Source organism: Haliotis cracherodii, unplaced genomic scaffold, assembly GCF_022045235.1.
Source record: "Haliotis cracherodii isolate W230 unplaced genomic scaffold, xgHalCrac1.p SCAF_2, whole genome shotgun sequence".
Taxonomy (NCBI): Eukaryota; Metazoa; Mollusca; class Gastropoda; order Lepetellida; family Haliotidae; genus Haliotis; species Haliotis cracherodii.
In genome coordinates this window covers 73,826,755-73,840,808 of record NW_027266275.1, presented here as the reverse complement: position 1 = coordinate 73,840,808, position 14,054 = coordinate 73,826,755, and the positions used below count along the sequence as shown (strand labels likewise).

The window sequence follows — 14,054 nt, the reverse complement described above, 5'->3', positions numbered from 1 at the left end:
TTTTCCATAGGAAATGGATTTTACCATGGGAGAGAAAGCACAACTCGGGTCGGGTGCTGTGTTCTGATTGGTCGAGGCTGTCTTCTGATTGGTCGACAATCCAGGCTTCGGATTGGTCCGATTTCGATCCTGTTTTGGGGAAGGGTTGTCCATCCATCAGACGTTCAGACCCTCTTAGAGTACAGGCGTTCATCAGACACACATCGCTATCATGACGAGCAACCAAAGTACGCCCTATCGTTTGGAGAGGAAAGATACCACCCGCTCCAGACGGTTAAGAACTGCTAATCATACCTATCGTTTGACTTTCAACCCAGACTACTTGGACACCGTACCACCGGAACGCGTCCCCCTGGAACTGCCAGCTTTATTTGACAGGGTGATCGATGACTTTTATGAACAGACGTCAGGTCAGAAGGGAGATCGTATTGGTCTAGGTATCGATCATCCCGCTTTGAACACCCCCATACGGATTCCCTTTCGACGTTTTGAAGATCTCCATGGGCCAGATATTTTGCAGGCCGTGGAAAAAGTCCAACAGTCCAACAAAGACCTGAACATCGATGCCACCATGGATGTGACTTTAGTACACGTCGCAGATCCCGACAGGTTAGGATCGGGCAGTGGTGCTCCCCGGGTGAAAAACGTGATTGGACTCGAAGCTTTTTTAACACGCAAAAGGTGCATCGTACGGATCAAGAACGAAGATCAATCCTGTTTGGCACGGGCCCTGGTGGTGGCACAGCATTATGCCCACAAACCCCATCCTCTGACCCCAGCATGGAAAGCCCAGTTAGTGAGACTGACGAGAACGAATCGCGTCGACGTTCAAGGCCTACGGGCACGGGCCTTGTTTCGACGCCTTGGCCTGCCTGAAGGTCCCTGTCGGGGGCTGGACGACCTCGCACGCGTGGGACGGGCCTTGACCCTCCTGCATTATCAACTGAAAGTCTACAGTCAAGAGGTGGGTCAGAGACTGTTGTACAAGTGTGATGAGGCTCCACCTCACGCCAGGGTGCTGCATCTATACCATCATGATCAGCACTACGATGTCATCACTTCCATGTCCGCTTTTTACGGGTCTGACCATTACTGCGAACGCTGCGACAAACGTTACGACCATCCCGAAAAACATCCCTGCACCAAGGAATACCGCTGTCACCGCTGCTTCTACTCTAGCTATTGCGGACCCCAGGAAGAGCTCGGGATCCCTTGCTTGACATGTCAAGGTTGGTTCCCCAATCCAACGTGTTACACCCGACATCTCCAGTCACCGTCAGAGGGAAAACCCAGCGCCTGTCAATCGATTCACAGGTGCCCGAACTGTTTTCAGCTGGTCCGCGTCTTGGAGACCCCCATGGTTCACCACGAGTGCTTCGACGAAGAACATCCCTGCTTGGTGTGCCGAGAACCCATGACCCCAGACCATCGCTGTTACATGACGTCTCTCCGTGAAGAAAACGAGGAGGGGGAGGAGGAGGGGGAGGGGGGAGAGGAAACGGAGAAGGAGGGGGAAGAGGAACAACATCACGTACGAGACGACGTCCAATACGTCTTCTACGATTTTGAATGCATGCAAGACACGGGGGAGCACATTCCAAATTTGTGCGTGGTGCAACTAGGATGTGGACGATGCATCAGTGAAGTGAGTAAGAACTTGTTCGAACACTGCCCATGGAGAGAAGAAGGGTATGGTCCCAGCCGTGAGATCGTGTTTCGAGGGCCCACCACGCGACATGATGTGTGTGTGTGGTTGACCACGTTGTGTGAAATACCCAAGAAGAAGCCCAACCCGGAGGAAGAGGAGGGCAGCACACGCAAGGGGACAACAGCCCCCCTGGGGAAAAAAAGAAAACGGGATGGCACCCCCTCAAGAAAGGACGCTACCAAACGTCAACGGCATGCATCACCCCAGCAGGAGGCGGAGGAGACGGAAGAGGTGGAGGAAGTGGAAGAGGCCATGGAAGTGGAGAATACAAAGAAGCCAAAGAACAAGAACACCTCCTGCCATACAGTCCCGAAGGAGGATCGCATTTATGTGATGGCCCACAATGCACGATCCTATGATTTACACTTAATCCTGAAGGGCCTGTCCCCCCTCCTGGTGACACTCCCCACCAAGATTCGACATGGCCAACACATTTTGCAGATGACCCTGGGACGACTGTGTTTCGAAGACAGCTTAAATTTCATCCCTTACCCCCTGAAAGCCTTTCCCAAGAGCTTTGGGCTGAAAGAAACGAAGAAAGGGTACTTTCCACACTTTTTCAATACGAGAGTCAATCAGACCTACAGAGGTCCCTATCCACCAGCCGTCACGTACGATCCCGATGGCATGTCTCCCGCGGAACGCTCAGCCTTCCTCCAGTGGCATACCCAAAAAGTGCAAGAAGGAGCCTTGTTCGACTTACAAGAAGAACTTTTAGCTTACTGCCAGAGCGATGTGGACATTTTGAGACGGGGATGCGCCGACTTCCGACAGAACGCCATCCACTCGGTGGGCATGGATCCCTTTGTGGAAGTGATGACAGCTGCTGCGTTCACCATGAAATCCTTCCGAAAACACGACCTGAAACCCAATACCATCGCCATTCTTCCACCTCAAGGCTACCAACCCAAGAGAAACTATTCCCAGGCCTGTATGCACTGGCTCCACTCTCTGATGGAAAGGGACCCCCATCTGCACCTCCAGCACGCCAGGAATGGCGGTGAAAAAGAGTTCACCTGTGGAGAGGGCCAACATCGGTACAGCGTGGATGGGTACGATCCAGCGACAGGCACCGTCTACGAATTCCTGGGCTGTTTCTGGCATGGGTGCAAGACCTGTCACAAGACCCGACGTGGAGAACCGCATCCCGTCCTGGGCACGTCGTTGGGAGCCCGTTACACCGACACCCACTACCGCTTGAGTCTCTTGAGTCAACACCCTGAGGTGAAACGGGTCGTCGCCCTGTGGGAGCACGAATTTACGAAAATGCAACGGGAGGACTCCGCTCTACGTGCTTTCTTGCAGGGACCCCACTGTCGTCACGTCCCCGGGCCGCTCAACCCTCGCGACACCTTCTATGGAGGACGCACCAATGCCACGCGATTATGCTACGAAGCCCAAGAAGGTGAAACCATCAAGTACATTGATATTTGTTCCCTTTATCCCTACATTTGTAAGATCGGAGCGTTTCCCACGGGACACCCGACCCTTCTCCATCAACCCCCTGTGGACACGTTGTTTGAACTGAAAGGCCTGATCCAATGCCGTGTCCTACCCCCGAAACGACTCTACCATCCGCTACTGCCTTACAGATCGGGTGGCAAACTGCTCTGTCCTTTGTGCCGTACGTGTGCCGATACCCGGTCAGACTCCCCCTGCGAGCACACGGACGAAGAGAGGTCATGGGTGGGGACGTACGCCACCGTAGAACTCCAGGAAGCCGTGAAGAAGTATGACTACCGGGTGCTTCAGATCTACGACGTTTGGCATTTTGACACCTTTGCACAGCATGACCCCGACACCCAGCAAGTGGGACTCTTTGACACTTACATCGATCGACATTTCAAGGAGAAGCTCGAAGCCAGCGGATACCCCGAAGGATGTACGGATCACGACGCTTACATCCAGGAGATCTACGACAAAGAAGGCATTCGGTTGGACAAGGACCGCATCGAAAAAAATCCAGGACGCCGCACGATTGCCAAGATGCAACTGAATTCGCTCTGGGGCAAGTTTGGGCAACGGGTAGACTACAGTCAGAACGTCTATATGAACGATCCTGCACAGTACTTTGCCTTGTGGAGGGATGACCGCAATACCATCGAGGATGTGACCGTTGTCAACGAACACATGGTGGATGTGACCTATACCCAGCGGAAAGAATTCCAAACCCCTCATTCTCATTTCAATGTCGCCATCGCTGCTTGGGTCACCGCCCAAGCACGTCTCAAGCTGTACGAGACCCTTGCCCTGGTGGGCCGCAGGGTCTTGTACTTTGACACGGACAGCGTCATTTACATTCATCGACCCCACGACGCGAATCCAGAGCTGGGTCATTCGTTGGGTGAGTTTACGGATGAACTGGACGGAAACACCATCAAGACGTTTGTGTCAGGAGGTCCCAAAAACTATGGCTATGAGTTAATGAACCCCAGGCCCGATGGAACGCGCACGACCTGCAAAGTGCGAGGGTTCACTTTGAATTACCGAAACCAACGCCATCTCAACTTTGACACCATGAAAGGACTGATACTGGGACAACGGTCTGGGAAAGAGGAGGAAGAGAAAATCAGTTTGGATTACCCTCATCAGATCATTCGAAAAGGACCTCGGCACGAAAACGCACTCGTGACCCGTCCCACCCGAAAAGACTATCGTACCGTGTACGACAAGCGACGTGTCGTCTACGACGACACCACAGGCCTACCTGTAGACACGCTCCCCTTTGGGTACAGAGACGACTTTCTATAATTTTTTTGCATGACAAGGGATCGAAACTGAATCGACATGAACCCCTTACAGAAAAAAAAAAAAAAAACGGATCGAAATCGGACCAATCCGAAGCCTGGGTTGTCGACCAATCAGAGACCGTGCTCGAGCCATGGTGGGCTCTGATTGGTCGAACCGAGGTTGTGCTTTCTCTCTCACGCTACAAGCCTAACCCTATGGAAAAGAAACACAAGGGTCGGTCCAGTTTGGAAAAATGGAGACTCAGACCAGACACCGGAACGGACCAATCAGAAAGCAGGACCTCCGTGGCTTTTAATACGCCCGATGCTCTCCGGTCATCACTTTTCACTGAACGGACCAAGCAACCACATCGTCCCCCTCTGATTGATGTTCCTCACGTTGTGTTGGTTGTTGGCGTTTTATCTGGAAGAAACACGTGTTTGGAGAGAGTACCATCAAGTGTTGACGCACCTCCGTGAAGACTTGAAAAGAAACAACAACGAACAGAACATCCGGACAACATCATGTCGAAACGATTGAATGACAAGACGCGAAGCGACATGAGTGGCCAAGGAAGCAGTGGAGATGGGAACGGTGACATGACTGCTGAACTGTGGGGTGAAGTGTACGACTTGCTGTGTTTAAAGATGAAGACCGACGACGCGTACGCCAAGTTACGTGCGAAGGGCGACAACCTGATGTGCGAACAGATACGTTCAAAGATGAGGAAGCTGACTGAACCCGAGAAAGGCACATCGAAGAAGACGATAAAGAAGATCCAGAAGAAAAAGACAAGCAAGCCCACAGTCATTGTGATCCCCACAGCAGCAGCAACACCCACCACCACCACCACCACCACAGCAGCAACAGCAACAACGGCTGCAGCGACCACAGACATCGAAACGATGGGGACATCCTTTTTGAAACCTGCAACGCCTGCAAAAAGACGATCACGGAAGAAATTATCTCTGAAGATCTCTCCTCAAGAACAGCTGTAAGTACCCTTGCTCTTCTTTGTCTCAGTCATTCTTGATGTGATTCATATTCATGACCTATTCCTATGATAAATGGACTCTGTCCTATGATTGACAGGACCCCTGATGTCAGTTCAGTCCAGGGCGTGCTAGAACAGTGGTGGGAACAAACCCCTCGGGAGCCCACCTATTCACCGAATGCCCCTGCTGTGACGATGGCGACGGGTGACCGTGAGGATCATGAAGCGCTCAAGCTGGCCACTCTCCCTTCCATGGATCTGGACACGCTCCCCCTGCTTGAGGCTTCTTGGTCACCAACATCCCCGGAAGATGTTCATGTCTACTCCTCAGGTACGCCCCTGGTTTGCGACGATAATGAAGATGATGATGATGATGTGGATGACAACGACGTTGACCTGGATCCTTATGGAGAAGCTCAACTCACTCCCCTACAACGCGGATGTCGTATTTGCCGACACAACAACATGTTAAGATACATCAGTTGCAACAGCGGGCAAGTGATGTGTCATACCTGTGGTCTGGAGCTCATAGACTGTACTTGTAGTATGTTGACCTATGACCGCATAATGACACATGATGACATGCCTATCACATCTGCTGAGGATCACATCTTATGGTGATCCTCCTCTTCACTCGAAGAACTTGTCAACACGTAAGCTGCAACCGTGATCAAGTGATGTGTCATGTCTGTTTCAGGGAGACCATAGACTGTACGTGTTGAACGGATGGACCTCTCACAGGGTTGAGGGAGGACCACCTCTTATGGGCTTGAAGATGGAAGAGGAAAACGTTGTCGCGTTATTGTTGTTGTTGTTGTGGTTGTGGTTGTTGTAGGGACATGCAAAGCACTCCCTCCTCCATTGACTTTTCGTATTTCCATTGTATCTGGTTGTGATTGGGTTTTTTCATGATTAAACAGTGATTGATTGAACTGACTCTTTGTGTCTTGATTGATCTCAACTCCAATAGAGTGCCGAACCGAGGGTAGAGGTTGAGTTGAGATGTCGTTGACGTTGTCTGTCTGTCCGTCTGTCTGTCTGTCTGTCTGTCTGTGCATCTGTCATGTCAGTGCACACCCAAGTGTAAAATTAAAATAAAAATAGATAAAAGAGAAAGGCCATGCTTGAAAGATCAGCTGCCTGGTGTCGGTCATTCCAGTACGCATCGATCCCCACACCCCCTCCCCGTGTACCATGTCATGTCATGGATCGTGTCACGAATCATGCCGTGTGTCCGTCAACCCAAACACAGGATGACGTCACGTGATGAGGTGGAGGAGGTGAAGGAGGAGGTGGAAGGGAGTAGGGTGGAGAGTTTCATAAAAGCAGGCGAACCCTCAGACCTTCTTTCAGTGAAGTCCCCGTCATCATGGAGCAAAGACGTTCTATGAATGTCATGTCATCCTCCCGAGATGTCGTCACCGATTCCGAGTGGGTGTCTGAAAAGGCGAGAGAACAAGAAGCGAGAAAACGTTCCCTCTTTAGGGACGACACGTGGCGACTCAGTGACATTCTGGAGGGACCTTTTCCTTCTTACACCCTGTGTCATCCTTCTCATCCTCACTATGATTCATTTCAAGAACGTCTGAGATCTTTTAAAACGTGGCCTCAACAGATGACCCAGACCCCGTATGACATGGCCATGGCTGGCTATTTCTATCCAGGACAAGGTGACTGTGTGACCTGTTATTGCTGCGGTGTGGCACTCCGCCAATGGGAAGCCACAGACCAACCCTGGAAAGAACATCTGAAGCACGCCAAAGTGCCCTGCGAATACTTGTGTGTGTTTTGTCCTGATGGAGAAGTGAACGAAAAATACAGACGTTTGGTGTCCCAAGAAGCACGGAAGAGAAGAGTCGAGTGTCTTGTTCACCCCAAGTGACAACGTTTCTTTTTTCAAAGTGTACAGACGTTCATACCCCCAGTGTTCACAAAAGTCACAGGGACGGTCCCCTCATCCTGTGACTTTTTGTTTTGTGGTGTTGGTTCATGTGAGCGAGGGGATTAAATTTTTTTTAAAAACTCATAGTCGTGTTCTGTGGTCTGTAGGATGAAGAAAAACAAAACAGGATCGAAATGCACACCCCGATAAAAAAAACCGGATCGAAATTGGACCAATCCGAAGCCTGGGTTGTCGACCAATCAGAGACCGTGCTCGGGTCATGCGGGACTCTGAATGGTCGAACCGGGGTTGTGCTTTCTCTCCCATGGTAAAATCCATTTCCTATGGAAAAGAAACACAGGGGTCGGTCCGTTTTGGAAAACCGAGGTGCAGACCAGGCCCTGAAACGAACCAATCGGGGGCGCGGCCTGGGGAACCAATCAGGAAGCAGGATGTCAGTACCTCTCCTATAAAAAAACAAAACAAGAGCGAAGCCACTCACACACACACACACTGCATTCTATGAAACCCATCATGCCAGCTCGATACAGTTGTATGAAGTGCCAGACCGACAGTCACAGTTACCTGTACTGCCCTGAAGTGACATGCCTCGAGTGTGGCACTCAAGGTCACCGTCACTATGTCTGTCCGAAGATGAACAGTCAAGAGAAGCAGGAGAATCGGAACCTGGGTCCCTGTTACAACTGTGAAGCCATGGGTCATTTCGCTGCAGATTGCCCAGAACCCAGTCGAAAGAAGACTCCCCATCGCCTGGACCACTGTTACAACTGTCAAGCCCTGGGTCATTTCGCTGCAGATTGCCCAGAACCCAGTCGAAAGAAAACGTCAGCAACACCGTCCACGTCGACACCCGTGGCACCCGTGACACCCGTGACACCCGTGACACAAGTGGTTCATCTCATCGAAGACGTGCACGTCGATGTCCTCGACCTAAAAGAATGCCTCGCACAACTCCGGGCGGACATCACACCTCTTGTAGAGAAAAGAAAACGGGCCAGAAGCCTCTCAAGAAAGCACGCTTCAAAGCGCCGACGACACCTTCAGTCCGAGGATGAGATGGAAGTAGAGGATGAAGAAGAGAGATCATCTGAACAAAGTGACTAACGCATGGGACCATGCTACCCCACTGTTTTTTACCAGTGTCCCATCGTTTGCAGTTTTTCCAGTGTTCCAGTGTTCCAGTGTTCCTGACGTTTCCTGTCGTTTTCAGTTTCCAGTTTCCAGTTTGTTTTCCAACGGCCCTTTTCAGGGCCACCCATCTCTCCCGAAAGACAACTTTCCTCCTTTGCTTTGACGACCCTCCAAACCAAACCATGAACCCGTCTCCTCCTCCTTTCCTCCTTTCCTTCCTCCCTTCATCACCACCACCCTCCCTCCCTCCCTCCCTCCCTCCCTCCACCACCGCCACCCCTGGAGGCGCGCGCCACCGGACACGGAAGCGCCACCCTCTTGGAGGCGCGCGCCTCCGGACACGGAAGCGACGCCCCTCTTGGAGGCGCGCGACTCCGGACACGGAAGCGACGCCCTCTTGGAGGCGCGCGCCACCGGACACGGAAGCCACGCCCTCTTGGAGGCGCACGCCACCGGAAACGGAAGCGACGCCATCTTGGAGGCGCACGCGCAGAGTCCCATCATGCACTGCGCAGGTCACGTGACCGGAAGTGACGTCACAGAGGATGTGCCGCCATCTTGGTTCCATAATCCTGAGCGGTTCCATAATCCTGAGGTGGTTCCACACTACAGTACACAACTACTTATGTCAAATTGAACCATTCCAGGACGAATAACAAACAAAAATATGACAGTCTGAATGATACTTTCCTGAATGACGTCAGCTCCAGCATGGTTTACCATGAGAGCTCCAGAGAATCATCTCACGGCAGGCGTCTTGGCAATGATGAAGATGATGACGATGTTTTCAATAATGTCCAATGCGTTGACTAATCCAGTTATCGCCGTCGTTATTATTGCCGTGTCTGTGAACAATACAGTTTCATTATCCTTGTCCATTATGAAGAATGTGACCGCAAGGAATGTTAACAAATGACACTCCAACACAAAGTATAGGGACAGTTTTCATGCTTGGTGTTCCCAACCTCCAATGGTATGTCCTTGCCAAGTGGATGCCTTTGTCAGGAGTACAACTTTGTGTTGACAGATTGATCAAGTGTTACTCAACTCCAAATCCGGAGTGAAGAAGTCAGAATCACCCGTATCATATGATCCACCTTCTATTTCTGGGGATGTTGTTCTGGCAATGTTCACTGCAATAACAAACAATAATTAGTACCAATTAGGAAATATGACATAATACATCCACTCACTCTCCATGGTGTGTGAGTGTGAGAGGGTGAGAGAGAGAGAGAGAGAGAGAGAGAGAGAGAGAGAGAGAGAGAGAGAGAGAGAGAGAGAGAGAGATACCTAGCACTAGCACCAGCACTGTGGGGTCCCTGATTTGGTAAATTATTTACTTGATAATCTACCATTTCTAAATACTTTTTGGCAACTATGTGACAGATAACTACGATACCAAGCTGACAATTTACCAGTAATAACATATTGTTGTCGTTTAGGCGATATACCGCTGTGCAATACCCTGTGGAATGCCTCAGACATATCACAAAACATACAAAAATAATTATAATCCTCAAGCGAATTACAAATGTGATGATAAATTTCCATCTGTTGATTACAATTGTTTGGGATGAATCCCGACTTATATTTGGAAAGTAGTTTATTTTCTAGAAATATATTACACATTCTTTCAAATATTTTTCCAAGACAAGTGAAATATGCCTGTCTTTGGAAGGGTGGGATTTATCTCCATTTTTGTACCCAGGCATTGCGTCAGCTAGTTTCCACCGTGATGGGAATTGTTCAGGAGATAAATTGAATAACAAGCGTAGAGGATTGGCAATGGACAGTGATGTAATTTTTATTTGTGGTTTAAGTTGTTGGGACGGCTTACTTTAAATATATTTACCAGTAGGGTGTGGTGTGGTAGGGTGTGGTGTGTATGTGCTTGGTTTGTATGTATGGTGTATTGTGGTGTGCATGTGTGTAGTGTCTATGTATGTATGTGTGGTGTGATGTGTATGTGTTTGTATGTGTTGTATGCATGGTGTATTGTGGTGCTTATGTGTTTGCTTATGGTTGTGGTGTGGTGTGGTATTGTGTATCATGCATTACGCCGACGCGTCTTATGTTTGTTTTTTTGTTTATTTCTTGTTTATCGCTGCACTTAGCAATAGCCCAGCTATATCACGGCGGTCTGTAAATACTCGAGGCTGAACCAGACAATCCAGTGATTGACATCATGACCATCGTTCCACGCAATTGGAATACGATGACATGCATCAACCAAGTCAGCGAGCCTGACCACCCGATTCCTTAGTCGCCTCTAACGACAAGCATTGTCGCCATTTACGACAAGCATTGGTTACTGAAGACCTATTCTACCCCGGATCTTCACGGGTGGGTGGTTGTCACTTGTTGTAGTAGTAGTAGTTATAGTTGCAGTAGTAGTAATAATGGTGGTGGTGGTGGTAGTCGTGGTGACGGTGGTGTAGAGGTAGTGGTTGTGGTGTTGGTGGTAGCGTTTGTCGTAGAAACAGTGAGTGAGTTGGCCGCTTTTAACAGTATTCAAGTTATATCGCGGCGTGTCAGCTTAATGTGGGCGGAAAGCCCGAAGTGATGCAGGTCTCAGACGTTCACCACTTCGGTGAAACCCACGAGCACGGGTATGGTGCTGACAAACCTAGATACATAATTTGGCCTTACCGGGATTCGAAACCACAATCATAGGTTTCTGGCGTGCCCAAGGGACGCAACTCTAATCAGCGAATCGCGACGCCTTAGACGACTGGGCCATCGGTGCCCCCGTAGTAACAGTGGTTTAGTAGTAGTGGTGGTAGCGACGGTAGTGGTACATCATTCTGGCAGCAACTGGTTTGGCTGTTCAGATTGCTGACAGTTCACAATGAAAGTGGGAGACTTACGTCAAAATTTACTGAACACAGAAACATATCAAATATTATCACAAATTAAACAGGATAACACCGTCTGCGCCACAATATTATATTACGCTAAACGACCACGGATTATATTACGCTAAACGACCAATTCACGCTATTCTCTCTATAAATAACACAAATTTACATTTAAAACCCATGTCTGTAACATGTCTGTAATCTCTCAATACATCTCACAAGATCAGACTTTCTACTCAAAAATCGATATTTTTAAAAGTTATTGTATTGAAAATGAATCAAATAAAGAGGAGGTAATGTGAAAAGGGGCTTAACGTCGCGTTCAAGATTATTGCACTAAGAAAGCGACGTCCTTGCACGTGTGTGTGTGTGTGTGTGTGTGTGTGTGTGTGTGTGCGCGCTTGCTTGCTTGCTTGTAATGGTCTGTACTAATGCCGATTTTATCGTGCTAGACACTGTTTTAGCCCCTGAATGCCGAGCGCCATGGTAACATCATGTACCATCTTTTAACGTCTTTTGGTATGACGCCGCCGGGGATAGTAATCACGACCTTTGGCTCCCCGGACAGACGTTTTACCACAACACTGACCAGTAATATCCAGGGTAGAAAACTGCTGTCATATAGCTTTAATATTGCTGAGTGCGGCGTTAAACAACCAGCCAACCAACCACAAGACCACGTAGGCGGTCCACCAATGAGGGGAATCGAACCGATCTTCGGCTTGCCGAGCGAATGTTATATCCCATGGGTTACCCCACCGTCCCCTTGTAAGTTAAAGTACTTACTTGTAGGGATCCCTGTCAAATCAAATATAAAAGTTAGTATCAATCTGGTTATTTCTGAAAATTTGCTTTAATGAAATCCGTACCACTGATAATAAAGTTTACTAATGTGTTATGCACGCCGGTTAGGAAAAGCATGGAAAGTACAGCTATTCTAACAATACTGACTGAATTTTACGATAGCCTTTGGACAATGGACGTTGAAACATGGATAATGATCAAGAACGATCAACTGCAAATGATGTTATTTGTAAAACATTAAGTGTGAGATGTTTTAACACATGTTGATTTCCACTGTCTGGCTGATGTCCCATGAAAGGTGCAAGGCCTGATACTCGAGTAGAGCACGTTCGACATGTCCAGCCAGAGCGTCGTTGCATGGAGGTTGGTGACGGCTCCCCATTGTTTCAAGGGCTGGTGACTTGGCAACATGCATGAGCATCACGAGACTACGTCAATCTACACACTTTCAGTTGCTTGTCCCTGAATATCCTAATAGTCCCTGGGCACGTGCTTGCTGGTTTGAATGGGACTATGGGAACAACCATCTTATTGACGGGGTTGAGGGGGGTGGGGTGAGCAATATTTTCTAAAACAAGACCCCAGGCCCTGTTTTACTGAAAACAGCTATGTGCCCTTTTCCTACAGAAAGTGGGTATTGTATAGTCAAATGTCTGTGTAAAGTGATCTAACCTCAAACCAATCAAGCTCCCCAATCCCCGACCTCCCACCCCCTTGACATCAAATGGTTGCTCCTTCAGGTTGGACTATAAAACATGGTTGCTTCCACAGTTGCATCTCGTTTAATGATCTCTGCGATTTTCCATTGTCAATAGTATTTATAGCGATTATTTCAAGATTTCTAGGAAACATGTACAGTTTTCTCAGATCACTTGGTTTAGCCCCGCAGGCACCCGGAGCGACCCAACAGCAGGCGACTCAGTCTACCCAGTCTACCAAGTCGACCCAGCAGCAGACACCCCAGTCTAGCCAGTCTAGCCAGTCGACCCAGCCGCAGGCATCTGACCAGACACCGTCAACGTCAAGGGTTTCTACTTCCTCGACGCCCTTTGCCACCCCGATGACGACCACATCGGCATCAACGAGGAGGACAACAGTGGCACGTCATCGGGGTGCGGCGCCATTGAATGTGAGTTAACACAATAGTTTTGGTTTGATTAACTGCTTCAACCCTTTCTATACACGCCTACTAGTTCTGTGTACATGCCTACTGTCTTACTCCCATGTGTCGTGTGTTGTGTTTATTTGACTATTGGGTGGGTTAGAGGGGTTTTAAGCCTATTTACGCAGGGTGGGCAAAATATGAAGCATTACAAATGCAATAGGCTGACATCTTACATTTGTTGTGTGGCAGCTTGTCGAGGCTGAGCTCCTCCAGCTCCGCGAGGAGAACCGACGACTCCATGAGGAGAACCGGCGAGTCCTTGAGGAGAACCGTCTACTGAAAGAGGAAAACAGGAGGCTAAAGGCACATGTAAGTCAGATACAGAATGAATTTATGTTTGACACCGATGTGAACAGCATACTAGTCTTGTGATGGCGCGACATCTTGATGTTGACACAGGCTACATACAGTGTTGGTTATACGTCTTCCGTCTGCACAGTGACGTAATCGAGTCTCTGAACCGCGCGATATTCTCTTCGACTATTAACAGAACTACTCGATGAATTGTTATCAGTTCTCGGAACTTCAAATTTATGAGAACGAGAGATGACCTCATGGATTTGTATTTCAGTGTTCAGGTACTCAGGAAATGAGCTAAGGCAAAATGAAGGATTTGCCATTCAGTTCATAACTCACATTGATGACTAAGTGTTGTTTTATTGTCAGCGTTATAGCTATATGTTGTTAAATGTAAATCTCCTTGAAGAAACGAGGTATGTTTTAGGGTCGGTAACAGGCATGCTTATTGGGAAACAGTTGTT

The 14,054-nt window shown here is 48.9% G+C and overlaps 3 protein-coding genes across 4 annotated transcripts; all 3 read left to right on the top strand.

Annotated features, from left to right (window-relative positions):
• The first annotated feature begins 211 nt into the window (after window positions 1–211).
• On the top strand, window positions 212–4,459 carry LOC139467791 (uncharacterized). The gene is made up of 3 exons (XM_071249298.1): window positions 212–3,214; window positions 3,497–3,932; window positions 4,104–4,459. The coding sequence occupies exons 1-3, from the start codon at window positions 212–214 to the stop codon at window positions 4,457–4,459; spliced, it is 3,795 nt and encodes a 1,264-aa protein (XP_071105399.1).
• A 503-nt stretch (window positions 4,460–4,962) lies between these two features.
• LOC139469624 (uncharacterized) lies at window positions 4,963–6,245 on the top strand. 2 transcript variants are annotated; one of them, XM_071251849.1, is made up of 3 exons: window positions 4,963–5,432; window positions 5,531–5,763; window positions 6,130–6,245. In XM_071251849.1, exons 1-3 carry the CDS (start codon window positions 4,963–4,965, stop codon window positions 6,138–6,140), a joined length of 714 nt encoding a protein of 237 aa, XP_071107950.1. In that variant the 3' UTR covers window positions 6,141–6,245. The 2 variants fall into 2 exon arrangements, with proteins under 2 accessions (XP_071107950.1, XP_071107949.1); XM_071251848.1 differs by having other exon boundaries at window positions 5,531–6,245.
• A 1,591-nt stretch (window positions 6,246–7,836) lies between these two features.
• Window positions 7,837–8,439, top strand: LOC139467950 (ATP-dependent RNA helicase glh-2-like). The gene has a single exon (XM_071249550.1). The coding sequence runs from the start codon at window positions 7,837–7,839 to the stop codon at window positions 8,437–8,439; it is 603 nt and encodes a 200-aa protein (XP_071105651.1).
• Window positions 8,440–14,054: the final 5,615 nt, after the last annotated feature.